At 41.6% G+C, this 27,798-nt stretch overlaps 1 protein-coding gene and 1 pseudogene across 2 annotated transcripts in view; both read right to left on the bottom strand.

Annotated features, from left to right (window-relative positions):
- RAPGEF5 (Rap guanine nucleotide exchange factor 5) overlaps positions 1–17,541 on the bottom strand; it is a 220,878-nt gene extending 203,337 nt beyond the window's left edge. For both annotated transcript variants that reach the window (XM_037022017.2, XM_037022027.2), the window contains exon 1: positions 17,175–17,541. In XM_037022017.2, the coding sequence (XP_036877912.2) occupies positions 17,175–17,399 (225 nt within the window). In that variant the 5' untranslated portion in view covers positions 17,400–17,541. The remainder of the gene's footprint in view (positions 1–17,174) is intronic.
- A 2,475-nt stretch (positions 17,542–20,016) lies between these two features.
- LOC108409922 (RNA-binding protein 3 pseudogene) lies at positions 20,017–20,952 on the bottom strand (annotated as a pseudogene).
- Between the last annotated feature and the right edge of the window lie 6,846 nt (positions 20,953–27,798).

The following is a 27,798-nucleotide window of genomic DNA, read 5'->3' as shown; positions in this document are numbered from 1 at the left end:
TTCCAGTCAGCTGCCTCTCTTCCCACATGGGCTGTCTTCCACCCTATCTCTCTCCGCCTAACCCAAGGTTGGGTTTGAGGGCAGCAGGCACAATGCTTATCCTGCACGGAGGATAGAGACCTGGCCCTGAGCAGAAGAAGCCGCCTGAGAACAAGGCATCAGGAGGCAGGGGAGGAGAGGGGAGAGGGAAGCAGCCATATCCATCTCCCTGGAGGCCACCAGGCAGTGCCAGCTCTGAGGGGACCGCCAGAACGGGAGCACGCTGCCACTTGGTGCTCCTTCCCTGAGCCACTGAAACTTCAAGAAGAGTTCTAAAGAGAAGTACCACCATTTAGTCATTTAAAACGCATCCCCTTTCCCTCTTTTCCTCACATAAGCAGACTTAAACTCAGAGAATGTAACATTTATATATATAACAAGCTCTGTTTCTCATGTCTTAAATAAGAGTCTGGGGAATCTAATAGGCCTTTATAGAATAAAGACTAATTTTGGTCATATTTCTGACAGTTACATTATTCTCAACACCAAGAAATTATTTCGAGTCCTTGGCTGATTCTTACCTGCCCATGAAAAGAGAAAATCACTAAATCTTTAACATCCCCTCTTCCCAAACCCTCAGACTTTTCATTCCCAACACCTCCGTCTCACATTAGGCCCTTAGCCTGTCACCCAGACCACAACCCCCTCAGTGATTTCTCTGCCTTCCACCAATCCTTCCTCCATTCTGCACACCACTCACCTTGGACTAATCTTTCTAAAGAAGTGCTTTTTCAACTGATGGTGACTGACTTCATACATCTGTTAGATCACATCCACATAAACTCTCAACTTTATTCTGTCCCCAAAGCCCACATGTGTATTGCATGAAGTGGTTCCCAAGTGTCAACGTGAGAAACAATAAGAATGAGGACAATGTCGTATTTTGTAAAACTAAAGGTATTGAATGAAGAACAGTCCTTTATTAGGGGGTTGTATTCTTTTTTGCTTTTGTATTAAAATGCCTTTTCTTATGAAGTATAAGATATCTGGGTTTTTTTACACTCTTACTTAGCAAAATAAAAGAAGTCTAAAGTCACATTTTAGTTCTCACTTTTTAAAACATTTTTTCTAGGGCATTAAATACAAAGCCTGACCACCTCTAAAGTATACAAGTTTTTCTTTGACACTTTTTATTGCTGATAACAAGATTAACACAAAGACAAACTCAAGATCACTTATCACTTTCCCTCAATTTACAGACCCAACCCTTATACCCTGGACTTCTGCCCCAGCCTGGCCTATCCTCAGTGACCCTATGACATGCCATGCTCCCCTCTGCTCTCACCTACTCTACTGCCTTCTCTACCTACTATAGTCTTGACTACTACTTGAGTCCTGGCCTCAAATACTACCTCTGCTCATTTGTACCCTTAAATCCTGCTAATCAAGCTCAACATCCTTTCTCCTCATATTATATACTGTATAAATCAATTATTCTTAAATGAGCCACCATGACACCCTTTACTTAGTTGCTATATGCCACAAGAGTTTTATTGAGGATTATGAATAATTTTATTTTAATCAAAGCAGACTGGCTTTCTAGAACAACATCTTTTCCTGAATGGGCAAACCAGAGATGGAGAGCAGCTTCATGTATACTTGGGTGGAACTCCTATGGGAAAAATAATCCATCTGTTGGCCAAGATGTCAACATATTCCTGAGACAGGCAAGCATGCAACTGCTGCCACAACTCTGTGATATCTCTTTACAAAGGAAAAAGCTGAGAGCTGCTGAACTGGACCAAGCAACTTCAGGGAAGTGGTATTCTATGAAAGTCCATGACATGGAGAGTTAAATCTTAAGTCCTGGCATCCACTCAAAAAGAATAAGCTTCTAGAATTTAGGAATCATATTCAATGGTTACAGCACTAAGCAATTGAATGCTTGCGGAATCTAATTAAATATTATAAGCAGAATCAGGTAAATTTCTCTGCCAGACTATGAGCTCCTTAAATGGTCCTCAGTCTTGCTCCCCTAGGGAATGGTAGCTGGTATATTATAATACGTAATGAATTAAAACACGGTAAGGGTTTATATAAAGAAATGTATGTAAGTATACAACTTCATGTACAGTTAGAGGAACCCTAATGGAGAAAAATACCCCCCATGTGTCCAACAATTATTACTGAGAACTCACTAAGCTCCAAGCAGTGGTCTAACTGACTATGGATGAAACACAATGATCTTTGCCCTTGGGTAGCTTACATACAAGTGGGGAAGACATTATAAACAAAATAAATAATTATCAACTATTTATGCCAGCAGGTAGAATAGGAATAGGATATAAGAAGAAGGTAGACATTATAATCTTAAATAGAGTGGTGAAGGGGTCTCATTAAGAGAATGACCTTTGAGCAAAGGCTTTCAGCAGATGAGTGGTTATCTGGAGAAAGGGTTTCAGACAGAGAAAACAACAGTCCAAAGGCCCTGAGGTGGAAGCATGCCCAGTGTGGTGGAGGATGAGCAAGAAGGCCAGTGGGGCTACAGCAGTAAAAGAGAGCAATATGGCTTTGTTAGATCTGAGGACAAGGCTCTTTTCTTTTGTCTATTAAGCAAATTCTTCACATTGTTAACACACTATTCACATTTACATGCAATGTAAAATATGTCAGAATCTCTTGGCAAATCAAAGTACTGTATATGCCACCTTTGTTGCCTAATGACTTAACCTTGATTGATATTTTACACTTGGCTTTGTTCTTTTCACATTGTAACAGCAAGTTTAATTTTTGAGATCAAAGAGCTGTCAGTAGCATAATTGCCAGTAAAAGTAGTTTTTGCAAGTTTTCATTGAAAGGTTATTTGTATGTTGCATTTCATGTGAAAAACAGATCTATTCTGTTGCTGACAGACTGTTTTCATTTCTTCCTGGAGATCTTAAAGAAGAGATAAGCCTATTTTTAGGAGCTGTGTCCCAAACTATTAGCTTAGATGTTATGTAGCACCTAAAATAAAATCAGACAACACTCTTACCAGGGTAATACAGCTCTAAAACTGGTGGACAAATAAACCCCAGCCCTCTGTGACCTCCACTCTAAAGCCTCCCATTTCCAGGCCCAGGGAGCAGATTCTCCCACTTTGTCCTACCAAAGTACTTTCTATTCTGTCATAGTAGTTATCATGCTATGTATTTAGTAATTTGTACAGAAAAACTATACTATAATACCATTAACATGTTTATCTCTCCCTCTGGACTCCATGACCAGGATCATGCCTTTATTCACTTCTGTATTCTCAGATTCTGATGCCTGAGGTAGACATTACTAATACCTATGCTTCTGTTCTCTTTCAATGCTCCTAAGAAGAGAACAAGTACTTCCCTGGTGCCTTGAAATTAGTGAGGTAATGTGATCTTCCCTGGCCAATGAGATGTGAACAAAAGTCACTTCTGGCAGGAGCATTTAATTGCCCTTTTGGAATTCTCCATGGGTGCAATTATTGTGGAAGGTGATGGCATGGAAAGGCTGTAAGACAGAAGCAGAGACACCGCCCAGAGGATAGTTACCTGGAGAGCACCAGGGCACAAAACGGTCTCTTTGTGAGCAAGAAGTAAACTCTTGCTGGGTTAAGCCACAAAGAGTTTGGTGTACTTTTGTTACTGCAGCAAAACCTAGACCATCCTTGCTGACAATCAGAGAGTATGTACATGACACAGGCTTTTAGAAGGAAGAAAAGACAGCAGCACTAAGTGCAGAAGTGGGATGACTGTACCAGATGGCAGTCAGGGATTTGAAGGGTAGATGATGCATTACAAGAAGCTGCCTGCAGTGAAAAAACGATTAACAAAATCATTAATCCACTTTGTCTCCTGTCTTCCATATGAAATAGCCCTCAGCAGGGGGCCAGGTAAGAAGTAAAGGACTAAGAAATAGGAGGGCCATGAAACAAGAAGAGCAGACAATAAGACAAGCTGATTCCAAAGGAAACCAAACCCCAACAAATAGCTCATTCCAGGGGAAGTGAGAAAGGGAATGAGTATTCCAAAACGAGGAGAAAGGCTAACCAGAGATTTCTTGGGGCCAAACCAGAGGAGATACTATGAAAAGGGCTCCTTCCCCAGCAAGGCAGACAGGGGTGCCTGCACTCCAGATGGAAGATGGAAGCAAGGTGGGTCAGCAGGAACATCCTCAGCCCCAGACCCAGCTGCGCCCACTTGTGCACACCCCCTCCTTATTCCCCGAACAGGATGCCAACCCTCTCACCAGAGTCATCTGCCCGAGAGCCCCTCTGGTCAGCTCCCACTAACAGGCAGTGCCCCCTATCATCACTCCAGGCAGCCCCCACCAGAGTGGCTGCCCCCCTGCCTGGCACGTTAGGGCTCCTCTCCTCTCTGCTTCCTGTGGCTTGTCTTCCCTGGGTGCCCAGCTACCAAGCTTGAGGGGTACATGACCAGAAAGGAGGGGAGACAGAGCAAAAAACAAAGAGCTCCTATGCCTTCAATCTGCCCAGTAGCGTGAGATGATTTGTCATGATTTGCTTCAGTTGCATGAAGGCACACCCTCAGCTCCCTCCCACATTCATGTTTTCTGACATATACATATACGAAAACTTGGAAGAATTGAAAACATTCTAGAGCTCATATTTTCTCAGGGAGAGCTTTTCTTCATCTGAAACAATTGTAACAATAGAAAACTTGAGATTGAGGGCCTGCTTTCTCTTTCAACATTTCATTCATTAAGACAAGGTATTTAGATGTTAGTGGTCAACCTTAATACTTAAAAGTTATCTACAAAAGCTGTGAAGTAGCTTCAACCTGGACATAACATTTCAACAGAGAAGAAGTTATTAACACACAGCACTGGTGTGAGCTTGTGTTTGTAATCCTGCTTCATGGTGAGGTTACTCTGGAAGATTTGGCTGAACACCAGACTGTGAAAAATGTTTTTTTATCTTAGTGACACACCCATCATTGGAACCCATGGGCAAAGGAACCCAAGGTGTAATTATTCTATTCAACTATTTGTTACTCTGTGAATGTAGTTTTGGCAGGCATTTCAGAACATGTTCAATACACTGTGACAAAACTTAACCAAGATCAAAGTACCACATAAAGGTCTTATAACTCCTGTGTGTAGGTTAACAACCGTAAGGGTGTCTGTGACGCAGTCAGAGTTAGAAAAAAAACAAGACTGCAAGGGAACTGAAGAGAAAGGATGCAAGTTCCTCATGTAAATGCCCCTCAGATTCCAAACCCAAGGTTATGTGCAGTAATGATACAGGAATGGCACCTGGGTCACATTCTAGCACAGTTACAGCATCTTGCCACGGACCTGCCCGATCTTCTGTGGTTAAACCCAGCATCACTTTAGAGGCCAGACCCCTTCCCTCAACTCCTCACCCTCTATCCTTCCCCTGAAGTTCAGGGGCTGGGCAGGATTCCTGGCCTCAGCCACCCCAATGCCTACTCTATTCATGCGGTTCTTCTCAGCAAGGCTACACCTTCTACTGTCACTCTTCCCAACACTGCTCTTCTTTGGGCTCCTACAGAAAAGAGACAAGGGTCCTTTCAGAAAAGAGCCTATCAAAGATACATGGGAAAGATTCAGAGACCCACAGGGGTTAGTAATGGCAAGCCTTTAACAGCCACAGACTGGAGGGACTAGGGGAAGAGAGCTTTACTGAAGGCTGCAGAGAGCCAAAGCAATTGAGGGAACTGCCCAGGGTAGCTGGTCACAGATGTAGCAGTCCTACCAGCAGCAGGCTAAAGAGGAGAGGAAGCAGAAGGGACAGATATGCCTGACTTCTCCCTCCTCCTGGCCTTCCACTAACTTAGCCCAAACCAGTCAGATGGCAAGAAAGCCCTAGTGACGAACATCCACAGAGGGCAGTTTCCAAGGTACAAACTAGAACCAAAAAAGGAAAGAAAGTACATGGGATGGACAAACAGAAAATAATCAGCACAGCTGTCATGGGCCCTTTACGTTCCAAATGCTCATCACTTCTTTTTTAACTGCCACTCGCTTTGTGGAAACTATAAGGGAGAGCTGCTATTATTATTAATTCAGTGAAGTTCTCCTAGTCCTCTTCCTCTGTCTTGGTTTGGCCTTCCATTGTGGCGGTGGCAAACAGAAAACCAGGTTGACTGCTGGCCTCAGTGATTTTCTGATGACAAAGGTCATCAAACTTTTGAGCCCCTTTGGACCAGTGGCAAGAGTGTGCTCCATGGACCACAGCATCAGCACCTCCTAGACCTTGACAGAAATGCAGAGTCTTAGGCCCCATCCATGAGAGCACTGTATCAAAGTCTCTAAGAGTGCGCTCCTGGAGTCTGTGTTTTAATACACTCTTCAGGATTCTCATGTATGCTACACTTTGAGAAGTCCCCCTGTAGCTTTGGGAAGAAAATCCATAGACAACCAATCAGAAACCCTGGGACTAAGTAGAACCCAGCCTAAGGAGCCCCTGACTCTCTTAACTTACTTACTATGACCTTCAGCAATATACCAATGTTTGAGCCTCAGTTTTCTTACTTAATTGCTATCAACGTAACCTATTAAGATCTCTTTCAGCTTTTAAAAGGGAGCTTTTATCCTACCTTGGAATCCCTCAGATCTGTCGTTTCAGGAAATGATGGTGATGGTGATGATGATGGTGATGGTGATGGTAATGGTGATGGTAATGGTGATGTTGACAGTGATGGTGATGATGGTGATGGTGGTGATGATGGTGATGATGATGATGGTGTTGATGGTGATGGTAATGGTGATGGTGATGATGGTGAGGGTGATGGTGATGGTGGTGATGGTGATGATGATGGTGGTGATGGTAACAGTGAGGGTGATGGTGATGATGATAGTGATGGTGGTGATGGTGATGGTGGTGGTGATGGTGATGATGAGGATGATGATGGCATCAATGACAAAAGCAGCAGCTCACACTTACTAAGTAACTAACTAGCTCTGTCTTAATAGTGCTGTGATTATTAATTTACCTGGTTCTATCTATGAGGTGGATACTATCTTTGCTTCACAGATGGTGAGGTTGTGGCTTATAGAAGAGCTCAGCACCTTGCCTTTTAGTCTGTATAAGACCAATACTTTATTCCAGAGTTATGAAAACAGTAAAATGAGAGTGTATGTGAAAACACCTTGTAAATGAAAAGGATTATAGAAATGAGAGAATAGCTAACTACTGATGAACTGAATTTGCTCATTTTTTCCAAGCTCTAACCTCATGATATGTTCAAGATAGATTATGAGTAGGCAGCTTTTTTTAAAGGAGCTATGTGCTAAGAGAGGTGGGAAATTTGAATGCTTCAAAGTGTGCTATTTGAAGATTTGTGGTAATTTGAAATAGCAGAGGAAAACAAATATTTCATGCTAATTTGAGCTAAGAAAGAACTCTCAGTGAAGATAAGAAATCACAAGAAACCTCTTATCTAAAAGAAGATAAAGGTACCTGGTAAGATCTCCCCAGAATCAAAGGGTTGGCTGTCACAGGTTCTCTTCTGACACCTCTCCCAGAATTCCATTTACAGCCAAAAAATTTATCTTCTAGAAACAGATTTATAGATACGGTATTTGTACACTTTCAATATGACATATTCTTGATTTAATCAGACTCTTCATCTTCAAATACTCTTTCTACTAATGCATTACCTTTTCCCTCCTCATCTCAAGAGATGTGGCAAATATTAATGGTCCATATTTCCATTTGTCTAAGATAAACCCCAAATGTTCTAGGAATTGAGTTGACATCTCTATGGAGAAGGACCACTTCTCTGACCTGAAGTCAGACAAGAAGCAAGAAATTACAACTGATCCCCTATCCCACCACTGATTCTTAGGATAGAACACCAGTATTCCATTTTAGAGACAGAGATTCAGAAAGGTTATTTGACTTATTTCAGGACACACAGTTGTCCAGTGACAAACACATAGAAAAATGTTATACTACACCAAAGCCAAATTTTATTTTAATGGATTGAAATAGGCATAATACTGCCCCTAATTTTTTAAAATGTATTATCACACATCGTCCCTCACTTTTTCTTTTCTACAAAAGATTTCATACCTACATATAAATTCACAGCACAATATGATGGAGTGAACCATTTGTAGTATTTATTCATTACAGTCAATATTTAGAATGCTAGACCAAGCAGAAGTGATAAGCTGTTTCCCTCAATACTAACGCAAGAGAGTAAAACAAACTTACAGTCAGCATCAAAGGCATGAATGTTGGGCAATCACAAGTATTTGCATGTACACCTCTTAACAGCTGCAGGTAAATGATGTGACAAGGTCAAACTCAACTGAACAACAAAACCACCAATGGAGCTGGAGCCAAGTTGCCAGACCAGTTAGAAAAAAATACAGGAAGACAACCAGCTAGATTGCAGAGGCCTTGGCTTTGAGGACTCTTAAACTTCCGTAAAGGTGTGTTCTGCCTCTACTAGAAATCCTGAATTATGTTTTTTCTACAGATAACACAAAAAAGTACAAACTGAGAAGAAAAGTGTTTTAAAAAGGAGAAGACTGTGCCTCCAGAACAAAGAAGGTAAAATACAAAAAAGGTTAACTGAAGGTAAGATCTTCCAACTAACCACACAAAGTGGTGACTCAAAGGCAAGTCTAAATCTGTTGTCATTTGGGTATATTCATCGTTCTTTGTTTTAAAAAATAAGAAATGTATATGGGAAGTTTAACTTTTAAATTTGACTTTTAAAAATATCTGTGAAGAAACCAATAATAAACTATATAATTTCACTTAAGAGAGTTTCAATTTCACTGACCTTCAACATTACTCTGAGGCTATTCAAGCTTTTTGTAGGAAAAATTTATTTTTATTCTCTTCTGACACTGAAATCACTACTTAAGCAATATCATTACCTGTGAATATGATCTTAATTCATATTTTTCATACTTCATAAACAGATAAGGATTGTTTGTATGCACCATCTTAGAACTGTGATTTACTTTTATATCATTATGCATCTGTATTTAAAAAACTAAAACATTACTTGTAATAGTTCCTTTATTCTAAGATACCAAAATTTTAAAGTCATACCACCAATAATAATAGCTTTACAGGGGAAAAAAAAGTATCCCATTAAATGGCCACATAAATTGTAACATGCATCCCTAGTTCAAAGTCTTAAAGTGGAAAAAAAAAACAAAAGAAACTCAAGGAAATACATTAATAATTTTATTTAGAGAGATGATATAGCAGAATAGGTAGATCTCATAATATGGAACCCACAGATGTTGGCTCCTCCACCTACTGGGTGACCTCAGTCATCTTAGTTAGCCTCTCTGTGCCTCATTTTTCTCTCTGGGAAAAAAAGAGGAGGCACGGAGAGTATCTGCCACATAAGCCTGTTATGAGAATCAAATGAGTTAATGTTCTTAATGTACTTCAAACAACCCCAACACCATGTTATATAAGGAGTTGTTAAATAATAATAGTTATCACCACTACCAGCACCACCTACTATGGCTAAGTTCAGAGGCAAACAATTTCTAATTCAACATGGATAAAATACATTAATTTGAGGAAATATTTACTGACAACTGAATGAATGCTTGATACTACGCTAAATATTTAGAGGATGAAAAGGTAAGAAGTAAAATAATTATGGAACCATGGTGTACTATCTAGAAGACAGGGTAGGAAAGGGCTTTTTATCCAAGGGTCTATGGTGACACAGGCCTCAGAACATCCACAAGCCCTCTGAAATGAGATGCAAAATTACATGTGCATGTGCATTTTTCTGGGGTGATATCCTTAGATTCTCAAAAAGGCCTGAGATCCATATTGAAAGAGCCATTTACTTCAGGTAATCACACAAAATATACCAAAGTTTAATTTTGCTTAAAACTATTTGTGGTCTGGAACAATCAAAACACTTTGAAAATGAAAAAAAAAAAAGTACATTTATATACTCACAATGATTTTATTCAATTGTAACTGAAAGTAAAGTATGTTTGTGTATTCACAATGATTTTATTCAATTGTAACCGAGTTTGCTTACTTTGACAGGTATGCACACTTCCTACTTCCTAATCTGAAGGTTCTTAAAAAGCAAACAAGTGGGTATCATGGGTATCAGGGATGCAAATCCTGGGTTAGGAGAAACTCCTTCTCCTTGCAGTCTTCTACACACACCCTAAAAGAGCCTGCCTGCTTTATAAATCTCCCAGTACACTTGTACTATGGAGCTAGCTGGCTTCCAAACCTCCTGAGAAAACAATGGCTCTGAGATGAGTCATCCCAAACCTTCTTTCCTGTGTAATGGCTGGTATAGCTGGAAGATGACAGAAAGCTGCTACTCAAACCAGCGCCAGACTTGGGGGTATTTAAAGACTGATCCTGGAAGCCATTACTGAAGACACCAGAAAGAAATGGACCGTGTTTTGGACTGACTTGAAATGTCTCATGCATCAATGTACCACATGTTGTAATTAAATCAAAGTCTCAGACAAAATGGTCTTGTGGGAAGGCCACAGATTTTAGATTGAGACAGTTCTGGGCTCCATTCTGCCTCTGCTATCCTAGCTGGGTGGCCATGGGAAAGTTACTTAACCTCTCTGGACTAGTTTCCTCATAGGTGAAAATACTTCCTCCCTTTAGGGGACTAGTAAAGTTTTTTTCTGATAAAGACATGCCAGTATCCACAACAGGTGTCTATGGACTTACCCTTTCCCATACCTATTTATGAATGATTTATCATCATAATAATTCACCACAAAAAAATTAAGTCATTGATCTTAACTATTTTGCCCTCACATTAAAACTTCTCATGAACTACTTTCAGATCGTACATCATCACTGGAATTATCAGTACTCCTAACAAGGGTTGTTATGTAACACTGAGGCAAAAAAAAATCCCAAGTACTCAAAGTCGTCACCAGTGACTTATCTCCCACCTTTCTGTCTATTTTTAGCTACCAATTACTGCCAAGTCAATCTAAGAAACAGTAAGAAACAGTGCAAGTGGGAAACTCAGGCTGTTTCGGTATGGTACCAGGATTTAGATAGCACTGAAAACATTCACTCTATGTTAGTATATCATGTTTCTTAAAAAAAAAAAAAAACATGGACTCTGACATTGCATACGAAAGCAAAGGTTTTCTGTTACTGGATTTCTATAAATATGCCTATAAAAACCCATTTGCTGAGACTAAGCATCTGGCTGGAGAAGGAAAAATTTAAGCTCCAAGGTGCCCAAAACTTCTCATCCATTGCTTCTATTCTCAGAAAAACCTGCCCCATGGTGCATCTCATCACAGAGGAAGAGCTGATGCTCAAAGTGCTCAGAGCATAGCTCATCCAAGGACCCAGAGAGACGGCACTGCCATTCAAACCCCGTGTCTGAAGCCAGAGTACATGTTCTTTTCCTCTGATCTAATTATGCAACCAAAGCTTGTGGGAGAGGTGGGAGAGGAGAGAGAAAAAAAGGAAATACAGCATCAACCTGCCATTGAGATTCTTTGCTAGGATTGACATGCAATTGAAGTAGAATAAATGAATCTATAATTTCTTTGCCATTTCCCAAATAAAGACTTTAAGAGGTGGTACTCATGAAGTTTTACTTTATTAGCAGCCATGATCAACAACATAGTTTTACACTATCAAAGTTCGAGCTGGTAAGAAGTCAATGTTTCTCAAAAAAGACCACCATTTGTCCTTGCCAGCTGATCTGATTCACCTGCCCTGGAAGATGCATGCCTCCCCTAACGGCCCTTATCTTCTGACAAGCTACTTACAAGCAGTAAGAAAAAAGTAAGCAGGCTAATTCACAAGCTGTGTGGATTGGCCTTGATCAAGGTGAGCCTCAGTAATTTTTGCTTATGACACACTGAATACTACTTTCAACTATAGTAAATATTAGTTACCATTCACCTAAAACCATAATACTTCCTCTCTCGCCTGGGCCCACACCCATAGGTCTATCACAAGCCTCTGTGTGCTCAAATGAAAAGTTCAGGATTATAACAGCATTTACTGACCACTCTCAGAGCAGTAAGGTAATATTCGCAGGTACTGTAAGGCTATGGTAGTTTACAATAAACAGACCCTTTGCCACAGTGCATTTGAGGAAAACCAGAGTCAATTCAGAGCATGGACTCTGGAACCAGACTGGCTAGATTCATACTTCCCTCCCTCCCTCCCTCCTACTCGGGCCCATGATCTTGGGTAATTTACATCTGTGTTTCAGTTTCCTCATCTACAGAATGCAAATAATAGAATCTAACTCATAGGCTTGCCATGAGAGTTAAATGAAGTTCATATCAGAAAATGCAGGGCACATAATTAAGTACTATGAAGTATCAGCCATTGATTTTAATTTAAATACAAAGAACAAATTACATGCTTTGCCTGTAAGATATGTGTTTAAATGACTATAAATTGGGCACAGCCGGTATAACTTGCAGCAGTATGTGTTTCTCAATCAACAAAGTTTTATTTCCATGAGAAGAGGGGTTAAGGCACCTCAAACATGCCAGCTTGGACAAAGGAAATGGGCCACCTTGTTCTCTGAGAGAGAATCATCTGCATAGAGACTGTAAAGGAAAAAGACAGAACCTCATGCACAGAGCCACCAGCTGTTCTTCCAGTTTCTCAGGTTTGAAGGGCCCTGGTGATGCCATAGGGACCCTGCCTGAGCAAAGGGTGCTAAGGAGACGAGGTACGGGAGAGAAGACTAATCCACAAGTGGAGAACTGGCTTTGGTGAACCCTCAATTTGGCACAATTGGTGAATCATTCTGGCTGCTGTGAATGAAACAGATTTCAAGGAGATGAAGAAAGTGGTAGAACACTGCTGAAAAAAATCACAGCAGCCAAAGCCTAAAATAAGTCAGTCCCAGCACTTTGACAGTATATATAGTAAAAGGGAATGGTAGTTAGCTATTTTATCAGGGGGAGAAAATGACAGTCTTAGAAACAGCCTGATGAGAAACATTTTAAAAAGAAAAACAAGATGGAAGGCTTACAACCGTGGTAAAAGATAATGCAACCACTGAGAGGCAAAAATTGGAGGAAATGAATAGTTTTAAGGAAAAAGAATCAGTTCTCCTTGGGAAAATGGTTGATTTTAGATCTGGTGAAGGACATGGACAAAATAAGCTTACAGTATCTTGTGCCAGAAAGTAGGAATGGTATCAGAGACTACTGGTGTCTTGTAAAAAGCATACAGTAGAAAGAAAGAACTGAGCATCCAAAAGAATATTGACTGCAATGGATTGAAACAAATACAAAAAGATCTGCAAGTTCTTAATGATACTTAGAAAAGAAAAACTCATTGATTGTCATGGCAGGTTCTTAGGGCCCCAAATCATTACTCAGAAAATGGATAAAAGGAAAAAAATAAGCCTTTTCCCTGTCTTGCTTACACAATTTGAATTTCAGGAGATCCAAATACTTCATGAGAGTAAGTTCTTTATAGATAAAATCCCTATTAATAAATGCAAGAGGAATGATGGACTTAGATCATCGCCATTTTGTAGCCCATGATTTAATGGATCTAGGCTACAAACATGTAGTGATACTAAAATCATTAGGTGAAATGTAGAAAAGTAAGTTGACCCTACCTGAACCCACTAATCAATCTCAACATCTCAAAAACAGACATCCAGACATCGTGTGTCTTGTGAGGTGATGTAACAGATTTACACAGCTCCAAGCAGGAAGGATGCTTGCCTTTGAACCTGAATCTAATCAAGCTTCTACATTCTAACTGCCGGATTATAGGAGACATGGAGACTAGAGAAGCAATGACACCACATTGTTAAATGACACCGTAAGTAAAAACTGGTCCAGAAAGTGGGACATTCTACAGGCAAATGACCTGCTCTCTCTCTCCAGGAAATCAATGGCATGAAAAAAGAAGGTAGGAGAACTGTTTCTAAAGAAAATAGGTTTAAAAACCTACCAACCAATGCAATGTGTGGCTCTTGTTTAGCTCCTGATTCCAACAAATCACAAGTAAAAAGATATCTTTGAGAATATCTGAATATGAGAATTACATTAGGAAATTATTGTTAATATTTTTAGGTGTGAAAAAGGCATAAAAATTACAGATTTCTTTTAAGAAAAAAAGTCCTTATCAGAGACATAAACTGGAATATTTATGAGTTAGATGAGATGATGCTTAGGATTTTGCTTTAAAATACACCAGCCCTCATAAAAAAGTATGGGAAAGGGAAATAAATGCAACAAAACTAGCAAAACAGTAGGAACTGTTGAAGCATGGGTATTTATCATATGATTCTCTTGTAAGCTCCATAACACAATGTTGTAAAAAATGATGAAAGCGCTTTCGTGAGAATTCAAGCCATACCTTATCTTACCACTAATTTTTAGGAGGTAACTAGCTAGGGTCCTCCTACAAAGCAAAATTTAGTTGTTCCCTACTTAGCCCAAAGCGGTGCAGAGTCTTAATCAGTTTGCATTTCAAATTCAATATAAGTGACTGAGCCAAGGAACCAAAAATTGTTAATAAATGTATTTGTAGTATTAAGCAAATATCAGCTTAATTAAGAAATAGCCTGGATTGGGCAACATGACCTACAAAGAGCTTACCTGATGACAGCTGATGCCAGATTGTTCATATTTGTGGGAGCCCAAGGCAGCATGGATGAGAGTTACAAGTATTTTTAAATCAAATCTTGGTCAATACAAAAATTACAAACTTTCTTACCAACTTGTGTAATGCACAAAGCTGTTCTTTTGGGTCTTTTTGTTTGTTTGTTTTACCAGTGGTAATGGATTTGTGTTGACTTATCCCTACAATCCCTCAGCTGTAATCTGGAGGTATGACCCATAAGGTACAAAACCAAAGGTCCACAGAAAAATCTACCCATGATTTGTTTGCATTAGCATCACTGCCCTAACCAAGGAGGAACAAGATGACCCTGGATGCCTGCAAGTCACTAGCAGGTTTGGAACATACTATGTTTTCCTCTTTCCTTCAGACCCCTTCTGTTCTGGACCAAATGTTTGTGTCTTCCCAAAATTCATATGTTGAAGCCCTAATCTGCAGTGTGATGGTATGTGGAGGTGCAACTCATAGGAGGTATTTAGGGTTAGACCACGTCATACGGGTGAAGCTTCCATGATGGAATTAACGGCCTTGCAAGAAGAGGAAGAGAGAGAGAACTCTCTCTCCCCATGTGCACCAGGGAACGGTCATGTAAGGACAGGAAGAGAGCTCTCACCAGAAACGTAATCTGCTGGCACCTTAATCTTGAACTTCCCAGCCTCCAGAACTGTGAGAAAATAAGTATCTGTCGTTTAAGCCACCCAGTCTATGGTACTTTGTTATGGCAGCCTGATAAGATAATACAGGTACATTACTGTTTCTCTTTCTTTCAAATTCTTTCCTACCTCCTTGTTAGGGAAGGTTCCAAAATCACAAAGATGGTTCCAAAGCCAAAGGAGGAGAAAATAGTTGAAAAGTATGGGTTTCCAACAGTGGAAAATTTGGCAATCTTCCCCCAATAAAAAGACTGGCCATGCACTTGTGTAATGTGTTTGGAATGTCCCAAAGAGAAGTAATACGGTATTAGAATCAAAGAAGGGTTAATAAAGTATACATTGTTTGAAGTAACCACTTTCAAAATAATAAAGAAGATTAAGGGTAAATATGTATTTTGGCAAGGCACACATCATCACAGGCAGCAAGAAACACAAGCCTTTATACAGATGAACACACAGATCTATTTATACAGAAACCCTCAGCAATTCTCCTCACAGATTGCCTGGCTGCCCTCATGTCTTCAATATTCTGTGCCATGAAAAAAGTAACTGTCAAGAATAATAGGAACACGATTTGACCTACTTTTCCCTAGATGCCAGCAAAGTCTGTAACTCTGATTCTTGTGTTTATTTAGCTATCACACCTTTGGGACATTTCCTGGCTTTCCTTGAAGGCAATCCTGTATGCCACACATTAAGGTCACTTGTAGGCAATTCCTAAACCCCTCTGGTAGTAGCTCTAAGACATCCTACACACCCAGCTCCTCCTTAGAACATCCTTCTGAGACTGATCATGTACAGTACACCTACATGGGAAGGAGAATGCCTAGGAAAGGAAGAACACAGCCTAGAGAGCCTGAAGACTACATCAATTCAGACCCTTCCCTGCTTCAATGGAAGCCACACCAAGACAAGACTTCTGCTTCTTCCTCTCAACAGCCATAAACCTGTTATCTTTGAAGGAGCTGAAAGTCCCCCAGTAGGGTTGTCTTTTAAGGCAGACAACCCAAGACTTCATCTTCAAATAACAGCCCCCCAAAATCTACATTGCTGCAACTTCTCAGTAAAGCCCTTTTAATGATGACAATTTTTTTTTAACTTAGTAGAACCCACCAAAGGTGCCCTAAAGCTCCCGTGAGCAGGGAAACCTGAGTAAGTCGATCCCTTGGGCCAGGTCAGTGCCTGCTGACTGGCTTGTGAAAGATCCCAGGAGAGAATCAGCAGGCCATCCCGCTTCTCTTAACAGACAAAACATGTCTGACCTGCTCTGGCTGTGAGATGCACTTAGAACCCAACGAAGGACACTCCTTCACCAGGAAATTATATCCGAACACACCATCAGGAAGTCAATATTTACGATCCTGGGGGCCGTGCACCCTCCTGCTCAAGGGGGCGTTACCGAATGCCAAGTGCTGGAGACTCCGGGACCCAGGAGCTAGAACGTCCAACTCCCGGGTCTCCCCCCTCGGCGGTGGCGGCGGCCGGAGCCCGTGCCCATGCCCACAGCTTGCAACGGGGCGTCCAAAACATGCGCACAAGTCTCATGCCTCCTGCAATATGAGCTCCCACTCGTGGGGCCTGAAGCTTGCTGCCGGGACAGGGCTGGCCGACTGTTAGGCACCGGACACCTGCAGCTTCCCTCTGGGGAGAGGCAAACGGCCCTTTTCCCGGCGGTGCCCACGGTCCGGCAGCCTGATCCACGCACCCTTGGGTTAAGTCAGGCGCACCTGGGCGACGGGAAACCGTGGCTCACCGGGGGTCACTCACCGACCCCGCCGTCCCGAGCCCGTTTTCTACCCAGTCTGGCACAAGGGCGCCCCTCCCGCCGCCTCCCCAACTTCCGACGCCTTCCTCAGCTGCCCGGGAGGGTGGGCGCGGGCTCCACGTGCGCGCCGCCCAAGCCCACTCGGGCCTGGCCGCCCAGGGCCACTCACCCGGCCCCCGGCGGCGCTCCGCTTCCTCCGCAGCGTGAGCCCGCTCCGCAGCAGCGCCGGCAGGTCTTTCAGCCGCGGCCGCGGCGGCGCCGGCGGCTGCTCGCGCTCCGGCTCTCGGGAGCTTGGGCTGCGGCGCAGGGCGCCGTCCGCCGCTGCCGCCGCCGCGGCCAGGGCCGGGCTCTCGCACGGCGGCTGCATTTTGACGGAGCCCACGGCCATCCTCATGCCCTGGCGGCGGCTGCGGCGCCGGCAGCTCCTCTCCCCCGCGCTCGCCTCCGCGCGCCGTCCACGCCTTAGCCAGGCAGCGAGAGGGCGCGACTGCGGCTCGGGCGCGGGGCGCGCTGCCAGCCGCTGCCCATTGGCGCGCGCCCGGCCCCCGCCAGGCCCAGCCCCGCGCACCTCCCCTCCCGGCCCAGGTGCGCCCGGCCCCGCCCCCGCCCCTCCCTCGCCAGCGGCTCACCTACGCCGGGGACCTGGCCCCCGCTCAGCCACTCCCGGGGCCCTCTTCGGCAGGACACCTGCGCACCGGCCCATCTACAGGTACGGATTCCCAGAATCCTCCACCAACGCCCCATTCCCTTTGGGCGGAAAAGACCTGCTTCTCTCCATTTTCGTAACAACTAAGGTTGATTTGAACTTCAACCAAGTGAACCAGGAAGTCTGGGGCACTCCTTCATCCCCCAACGCCTCCTTACTTTTTGCACAGCCTAGCCCCAAATCATAGTGGCTATTCCTAGAAACCGGTTTTGCCATAACTTCAAAATAGACTGTATTCTGCCCTCCGCTCTCAATGGTGACAGTATTGCCCCTACACTGTCCCTTCTTTGGTACACTAATCATGAAAGGATAAAGGGAGAAAACTTTTCTTGGTTATGATCGGTGTTTAGCAAAATAGGAGCAAGCCTGGTGACCTGAAGGTGAATCTCTGTTAACATGTTGGAACCTGACTTCCCCTGAAAGCCTCATGCATGTGATGAATGTGTTTGGTGAACTGTAAAGGGCTACCATGGTGTGAATCATTGTTTACACCACTCCAGGAGCTAGACATAGTGGGGTATTGAGATTGAAATTATTGTAGCAGGGCCTTAAAATCCAAATGGCTGTGCATCTTCACATCCCTGGCCCAATTTGTCTTCAACTAGGGCCAGCTAGAGCATTGACTCCCTATCAGTAGGACACTGGGTCTCCATCTTTGCCTAAGACTTGCAAGAAATGCATAATCTTATTCATGTCAAAAATTTAAGTGGGCAAATAAGGATTAAGGATGTCAGTGCCCTGAGTTGCTTTACCACTGTACCTTCAGCCCCTCACATGATAGAATGCTTGGCACATGTATATGGAAATAGGGCCATGTAAGGAAAAACAAATGACCTCTGCCCTCATGGAACTTAAGATTTGGCCCAGGAGAAGATAAACATAGAAAAAAACAAGATACTGCTTTGTACTCTTGGTAATTGCCAAGTGAGTGTGGATAATGAGCATTCTGGGTCACAGGACTGAGAAATGCTTCTAGCCTAGGATGGGCAAAGAAGAGTCAGTGAAGGGAGTTTGAGTTGTGCCTTAAGGCTGAGTGCAGAAGATGCACACTTGGGCAGAAGGGAGGATGAGGATCCTTCCAGTAAGAAGGAAAACCATGAGAAGAACACGAAGGTGGTATGACACAGAACCTACTGGGCACTGAATGTGTCATACTGGCAAGAGAGAGGGATAGCATAATGGAGAAGCAAGAGAAAATGTAAGAATGAATGCTGATGACACACTGCAGAAGGCCTTAAATCTTGTCACCTTAAGCTGTGTTTACTGGAAAGGGCTCTGCAATAAACTCTATAGTCGAGTACAGTTTCCAAATACCTCTCATACATCTTTACTCAAGGCCAAAATCCTACTTGATGTACCATATAAGACTGTACCAGTTTATATATGTTGAAATAAGTCGGCACCAGTTGGTAATCAGTTATTGCCTTGAGCCCCAGAATGCAAGCCCACACTGCAAACTTCCTCCTGAAACACCAACTGAAAGTCCCTTCATAATACCTTTAGAGGCAGGAGTTTAGACTTTATCCCATAGATTCTATGGCACTGATCCAGGGACTAAAACCCAGTTATCAGTAAGGCCTTTGGAAATTTGGCTTGGGTTAAGGTGGCAAACGATAATTGCCAGCCTCTTGATGTAATACAGACAATAGGGAGTAGTAGGAATGTGTAAATAGAGAACCAATGCCACTGTTTAGCTCAGTATGAGCGATGTCTCACCCCAGGACCTTTGCTGTATCCTTTCCGTGGAATACTCTTCCTCTGCTGTGCTGCCCAACAGAACTTTCTGAAATGGTGGAAAAATTTTATATCTGTTTTATAACCACTAGCCACATGGGAGCACTTGAAATGTGGCTAGTGTGCCTGAAAAACTGAATTTTTTATTTTATTTAACTTTAATTAATTTAAGTTTAGATGGCCACATGTGGCTATGTTACTCTATTAGAAAGCAAGTTTTGAGAAATTCGTTGTTTCCCTTCCTGTACTCCTTAAATTTGTTTTTGTTTTTGTTTTTGTCTTTTGCTTTGTTTTGTTTTCAGGTTTCAGCTTTTTTATCAACTCTATGCAGGACATCCTAAACACTACATGAGGCACAACAGAATTTTTTTTCTAGTATGAAAAAAAATGACATTCACAAATATTTTTAAGAAGCTTCTATTAAAATTGGGGTGGTGATCTTGAGTAAAAAACACCTCTAAGTAATCGTGTTCTTGATTTCTTGTAGTTTTATTCAGAAATTTATTCCTAACTATGATAAACATTGTGTACAGGTTTTCTGAATGTCCCTAGATGCACATTTAAAAAAATAAATCAGCCTGGCCAAATATTTTTTTTGCCAGAACCAATAATCCTGAGAGCCCCAACTCAAAAACTGGGAAAAGGAAAAATACCCAGACTCTACAAATGTCCCAGAATTTGTCATTAAATGAGAGGAAAAAAAACTTTAAAACACATGGAGCTTTCCAAAAGGTCTGTAGCAAGCTACCCTGGGAACTCAATTCAAAACAGAAGTTGAGGTACTAAACCAGATGTTTCAATGCAGCTCCAAAAACCTTTACAAACACAGCCATTTAGAAGGATGATCCTGGACCACAAGTTGTTTTATTTCTCATGTATATTAGGTGTGCATGCCTCTTCTCAGTGGTCATAATTGTCTCTATAATTTCCTCCTGAGTAGCGGTCATAACCACCTGGCTTCTGCCACCAGAGCCTCTGGACCTTCCACATCCAGATCTGGATCCTCCAGGTCAACTGTCACACTGCCACTCCCATAGTCCTGGTCCGCACCAACTCTAGAGTAGCTGCAAACATACGGGGGGCCCAAAGGCACTACCTCTGGTTTCGTGGGCCAACTTGCCCATGTGATGCACACAGATCTGGCAATGTCCAGATACTCTCCATTCATGGCTCTCATGGCATCTGAGGCATGCTCTGGACTGATGAAGGTGATGAAGCCAGGATCTCTGAGTACCCCCGTCCTTGACAATGACCACCTCAGAAATAGGCCCAAAGCTGCTGAAGTGGTCTTCCAGAGCTTGCTCATGGATGTTGAAGTTAAGCCCTCCCACAAAGACTTCCTTCTTCCAAGGACATGGCAGTGAATTCAAGTCCCAGAAATTAAGAAGCGAAAGGACCACAGAAACAGCTACAGCCAGGCAGCAGAGAGACTGGGGGCTGCTCCTTAAATTGTTGAACTGAAATGTCTCCATTTTATTGAGTCCTCCCATGATGATGTGATTTAAAATTGCAGCACTTCCCATCTACTCCTATTCCTACCTCCTTCCTAGCCCTGCATAGTTTACTGCTGTCTAACATTCTATAGATTTTAGTTATTCATTTTGTTTATTGTCTGCCTCCCCATAACAAAAATGTAAGTCCTTCAAGGACCTGAATGTTTTTCCTTTTGTTCAGTATCTAGAGCATATCAGTTGAAGAATTGAATTTTTCAACATATAAGAACCTGGCTCTTCAAAAGGAGCTTGATCTGGATTTTAACATAAAATCTCCAATTTTGAAATGTTGGAAGTTCAAAAAAAGTAAATCTTATATATGCCAACATCACACAGGTTGAACAAAACCACTAGGGTACCAGAGCCAATTTTTACTTAGGAAAATGATATCATCGAAGCTAAAGTTTACAGAAATACCTATCACATGAAAATACAAGTTTTACTGGCTATTTGCAGTGAGAGATAATGGGAGATAACTCTGACATTTAACAAGCCACAAAGAGACGGGGCCGGAATTAGTGGGGTTGGGGGAAGCAGGGAGATTAGATGTCAGACTTTGCATAAGAAAGCTCCTCAGTCCTTGGGCCTGTGTTAGGTGGAGTAGAAAAGTACTTCAGACGGTGTTACAGAATATTTTACAAAGATGACCAAAACAGTATCTCATATCCTCCAAGAGCTTCTGCAACATGATCTTGCCTCTCTACCATGAAGAGATGGGTTTTTTTTCTCCATCCCCTTGAATCTGGGCTGGCCCTGTGACCAATAGAATATAGCAGAGGTAACAGTGCCAGTTGTGTAAGTAGCCCTTAGTTGGCCAGTAGCTTTCACTTCCTGCTCTCTCGGAATGTATGTTCTCTGGTGCCTACGCTCAGAACCAGCATCCTTGCTGCACAAGCCCAAGCCACTGGGAGAGTCCATGCAGGGATGCTCTGGCAGCTGAACTCCCACCCAACAACCAGCATCAATTGCGGCCACTTGTAAGCCATTCTGGACACCCAGTCCAGCTGAGCCTTCACATGACCCTGCACTAGCCTACATCTGACTGCAGCCTCAGTGAGAAGCTGAAGCAAGAACTCCTCAGCAACCCAATCAACCCACCAAACTACGAGAGAGAATGGTTTTAAGCCATTAAGCTCAGAGGTATTTGTTATACAATAGATGACTAAAACACATGATTCAGAAAAGTATGAATAACATACTCCCTCATGAATAAAAAGGATGGACATTTATGTTCATATTTGTATGTGTGTAAAGACACTTGAAATTTCTTGCAAGTGGCCTGAATTGGCTACCTGGGAAAAGGAAAGAAAGGAGATTTTCATGTATAACTTCTTATATCTTCTGTTTTTTTAAAAATACATGTGAATTGGTGGAGGGATAAGAGGATTAAGGGGGATTACGATTAGCACACATAATATAGGAGGGGGGTGCTGGGAAGGCAGTACAGCACAGAAAAGACAAGTAGTGACTCTATAGCATCTTCTATGCTGAAGGACAGTGACTGTAATGGGGTATGTGGGGGGGACTTGATAATGGGGGGAATCTAGTAGCCACAATGTTGCTCATGTGAATGTATATTAATGATACCATAATAAAAATAAATAAATAAATATATGTGAATTCAAAAAATTAAACTTAAAAAATGGCTCCAGATTTTAAAATGTTAGGGAGGTAAGGGTGCTAGTTTTAGGGGTTTTACTGACTGAACTGGAAAGCGCCCAAGTGAACAGACAGACCAAGGATGAGCTGGAGCTCAGGAGAAAGGCCTGGAGAGAGATATGCCAACGTCCACAGCTGTGAGTAAAGGGTGGTGCCAGACCCAGGTGCTTGGGGGACAGAAGGGGGGTAGGCACAGTCTTCCCCTTCCTAAGCGCAGCAGACCACACCACAGGTGAGTTTCCATTCCCAGTTGTATGGATTCTGGAGTAGTGACTCTCATGGCTGTTCCTCCTTTACCTTTTCTGATTAGCAAGAACACCAAGGAAAGCAACTATCTGCTGGGCTTTCCCTTCTGTTTTTCCGCTCACTGTGGAAAAATAGGCCTCTTGTGCCTATTATTGTCTCCTAACAAATGTACAAAATGTATGTCACGCCAATGAGTCTCCTAACAACATGGTTATCAGGATTTTGATGAGTCTCCCTTAGAGTCCATCCCTGCCCAATATCTCCTGGTTTTTAACTTTTCTTCCATTTAAAATGTCTTGCATTGCTTTACCAGTTCTCAAAAATAGAAAATCTGAATACAATTTTGTCTCCCTCTTCAAATCTGCCAGCACTTTAGTATGTAATGATCAAAACGGATTGAACATAACCTTCCCAGTGGCCAAGGTTGAGCAGTAGGCGATCTGAAGGCAGTTCTTGCACAAGCAGCCCAGTACCACCCATACTGCCTCTACTAAGGATGTCAGGTAACTGTGTACTTGATACTAACACTATTTTTATGATTTTTTATGGATTGAATATACAATTGAAAGAGAAGTAGCAAAATAATGAAACATGTTTCAAACCTAAAAATGTTAAACCTGACTCATTTTATTTTAGTTTTCAAGAATCATAAATAGAACTATCTGCCATCAGAGTGTTCATGAAAAACCTATGCTATTATTTTTGCAGCACATCACTCACTGTGCATCACGGAAATATCCCCTCCAGGGTGATACATTTTCCTCATGCTATCTGCACTGGTGGCTCCAGACAGAGACTGGCTGATAAGGATGGGTGCCATTCCTGGTTCGTTCGTCTTCTGTTCATTCCACTCAGAATCTTGAAACAGAATCTGCCTATTCTGCCTTTTCATATGCTATTTACTGTTACCGTCCTGGAAATTTCTTAAGTCAGGTGTGAAAGTTTTCCAAGCCCTTGGTATTTAGGACACTTTGAAAAAAGAAAAAGAAAGAAGAAAATATAATTCAGTAAGACAGAGGAAAAGGGCAATAAGAAAACTAACTTGACCAGCAGACAGCAAGAAAGTCAAGCCAGTCTTGTCCTATGCTCCCTGCTCTGCATACAGAAATCTACTCATACTTACACAGATCAAACAACACCTCCTCCTAGAAGCCTTCCCTGTTCTTCACATTAGCAATTCATCCTTCCTCAGGTAAACCTAAGCATTCACCTACCACTATCTATCTACTTTAACCACCTCCCTTATCACAGTCTGTCTTGTAATCGAATTAAGTGTTTGCTTGTCTGTGAGGTTATAACTCCTTGAGGGCAGAAATTATTCTTCTTTGTCTTCCCCTCTAGTCTCTAATGTGGTGACTAGTACATAGTAGATGCTAAATTAACAAATGAATGCATGAGCAAATGCTGGATGAACAAATGAACAAAATCATGATTAGTAAATGCTGCCATCCTAAATTGAAGAAAGCAAGACAGAGATCTTAGCAGATGCAGAATCTCAAAAGTCATAGGAAAATACATTATCCCAAGATTGAAGGGAGGCTATAAATGGAGTCCAGATGGTAGCATGTTCAGATCAGCAGGGAAGGAAGATGATTTTAGCCTCACTATGTAGAGTGCTTTAGAATAGGGAGACACAAGCTGAGCAGCCAGCAAAGCAGGTTACAGAACCCCAGGCATGACATATTAAAATGGTAATCCTTAAGACTGGGTTAATGAAAACTTCTATATTTTCCTTATACCATTTGCATCAGTGCATTCTGTGTACAAAGTTTCTGTGCTAATTAAATGAGCTGATGTTTGTAAAGTTGTTTGCACTTTAAAGCACTGCACAAATAGCACTGCCTTTCAGTCGGGTAGAAGGGAAAAGACAGATGAAATGATGCCTTGGAGAGAGCAGAAGCTGAAGTAAGATGACAGAGGGAGGGGAACGGAAACAAGGTGTCAAAGATCATGCCCAGCCAGAAGACGAAAGCCTCTAATAATACATTTCTCCCTGTCAGTGTTAAACATTAGTAGTATTGACCCAAGCTAAGTACAATGAGAAAATCTACCTTAGAGGGTTCTGGCAACATCACAGGAGCTCAACTTGGCTTTTGAAGATCTTAGAAAGAAGATACAGATGTGGGACTAGAGACCAAGAAGAGCTAGAGTTTCCTGCTAGAGCAGGAAGGTCTCCAAGGTTCATAACTACAAAAAAAAAAGGGCTGTAGTTTGGAAGAGATGACAGCAGTCAAGGTGCAAAAGGGAGTCGTTTTCAAATATTTGAATATATAGAAGAGGAGTTGGATTCATTCTATATAGAGTTACGACCAAACAGAGAAACCACAGAGAAAAAGTTACCTCTCAACATAATAAAGGCTTTTTTTCTATCCTTTTAAAGTTCTTTTGAACATGGAATAGTCCTTATCCTTGCAAAATGGGGGCTTACACTGGACCTCATGGGATTTTGTTCCATTAGTAGATGACTGGACTCAGTGCCCTGTAATGTTCCTTATGGCCCAAAGACACCGTTATTTCACCTGCCCAAGTGCAGACTGAAATGGTTATAGGGCGGCTATTCTCAGAGGGTGGTCTGGAAACCTCTGGGCATCTGTAAGACCCTTGCAGGAATTCCACAAGGCTAAAACTGTTTTCTTTGTCATGCTAAAATGTTGTTTGCCCCTTTTGTTCTTATTTTCTCATGAGTATACATTGGTGTTCTCCAGAGACTACAGGCTTGTGATGTTGCAACAGACAAAACGCAGGATCAGGTATGAGAATCCAGCTGCTTCTATTAAGCCAGACTTTAACTAACAAAAATGTACACAAAGCCAGTCTTCTCACTTAATTTTGTTTTTTTCTGAAAAGTTATTTTCATAACATAATTTCAGTAAAATATAATTTGTTTATTATCAAATAAGTTAGTATTTTTAGAATTTTGTTTTAAAATTTAATTATGTAGCTATCTATAGATATAATGCATATCAACATAATCTCTTTGGGGTTCTCAATAATTTAAGAGTATGATGGAGTCCTAAGACCAAAAAACTTGAGAATTACTATTACCGGGCCTGGTCAGAAAAAGATTTATCTCTGATAATAAGAAAGGAAAAAGATATGAACAGGCTATAAAAGCCTTCTGCCTTGCCCACTGTCCAGCTACCTTCATTGAGTTAGTACCACTTTTACCCAAACACAGAACTAGAGATTTCCAAAAAGGTGGCTACTGTAGGGACCTGAGGTGGTGAAATGGAAAGACCTATGCTTTGGAATCAGATGGTCCTGAGTTCAAATGCAGATTTTTCAATCATCTAGTAATGTAGCCTTAAATATCTTGACCTCTTTGAGCCTCTATATTCTTTTCTGTGTAATACTTGTACTATCAGTTTGCTGAGATTAGACAAGATATATGTGAAGAATATAACCTAAAGAGATGCCTCTTAAATTGCAACTCTCCATGTGGCTGGAGTGGCTGTTAATCAATCCCCAGTGAACCCCAGGGATGCTGCATAACTTGATGAACAAAAGCAGTGGCCTAGATATGATTTTTACCAACTTTCCCTCTCAAGGCAAATTCCAAACCTTTAGACACCTGAAGCACTTTCTTTACTGCCAACCGTCAAAACATAACATCGTCATCTTTTATATAGGGAAGTAGAACAAACATTCAATGTGGAGTCAAAACACCCAGGTCATGTCCCATATTTATTGATTTATTAGCTCTGTGGCCTTGACCCAGCACTTCACCTCTTTGAGCTTGTGTCTTCACCTATTAAAAAGATCTATAAAATACCAGTTGGCATGGTGGTTATAAAGGCTAAAGGAAATAACGTTTATGAAAGCACCTGGCAATTTATAAAAACATGTCATCTCTCATTAATAAATCTCATCTATTCTATGTTCAAATTTGGTCTAACCTAAGAAATTCCACAATGAATTTAATCAAAATAATCTCCACACAAACACACACATACACACACACAAGTACACATTTATTGGATATTAACATGAAATTTGCACACATTTTTACAAGCACACAAACTTTGTGAAGGTGCTCTAGGCAACCTTAAAATTTGTTTTCCTATTCTACAGCTTTATATCAAGCCCAGATAAAAAGAAACACAAAAACATATCAATCTCTACTTCTAAATAAACCTACTTAAAAGAGGTGATATTGGTAAGAGCATCAATGAAGAACTTTCTTAGAAAATTAAAATGGGACACTCATCCGATTCTCTCCCTATGTCCTGGTCCCTTGGTAGGGAAAGACCTAGAGTAAGAGAAGCTTGAAGGGGTGATAATTCATAACTGTTACAACAGAGCTGCTAACGATATCTTTCATCTACAGGTGCTTTTTTATGTCTGTTGATTTAGAAGAAAAGCTGTTAGTCATAAAGTTTCTGTTTATTCCTGGCAAAATGTGAAAACCTGCGCTGGGACTGAGAGAATCTGACTCAGTCCACCAGGCAATTCAAGATGAGCCAGTTTGGGTCACAGTTCACTGGGTTGTCTACATATTTGTTATCCGTGACTCCTCTTTGGCTGTTAACTTCCCAAGGACTGATGTCACTCCTCCGAATATTGTGTAAGTTCTCCATTGCTTATAGTATTGCCCTCTGCCTGGTGGGCATTACATGGAATTGTAATTTTATTATTCCAGATCAAAACTGATAATGTTTCACCTTTCAAATATGTAGGTTTGTAACATTCTCTTGGATACCATACACAATGGTAACAACAGAATTTCGTATTTATTTACAGAGGATCAGTCTTATGTTTTTTTATAGAGTATTAATAGTTTTTCTCAAGGTATACAGACAAGGTGGTTTTTTGATCTGTATTATAATGTAGCCATTAGAAGAAAAGAAGGAATGAAATCAAGAGTCCATGAAATCATAAAAAAGATTTGGAAGCATTGGGTATTTTAATAACTCACTGCTTATCATCTTTCCTTATGGGTCCCAATCCAGGAACCT

This window comes from Manis javanica, chromosome 6 (genome assembly GCF_040802235.1).
Source record: "Manis javanica isolate MJ-LG chromosome 6, MJ_LKY, whole genome shotgun sequence".
Lineage (NCBI taxonomy): Eukaryota > Metazoa > Chordata > Mammalia > Pholidota > Manidae > Manis > Manis javanica.
The sequence above is the reverse complement of the archived record's forward strand: the minus strand, read 5'-3'. Positions and strand labels throughout refer to the sequence as shown.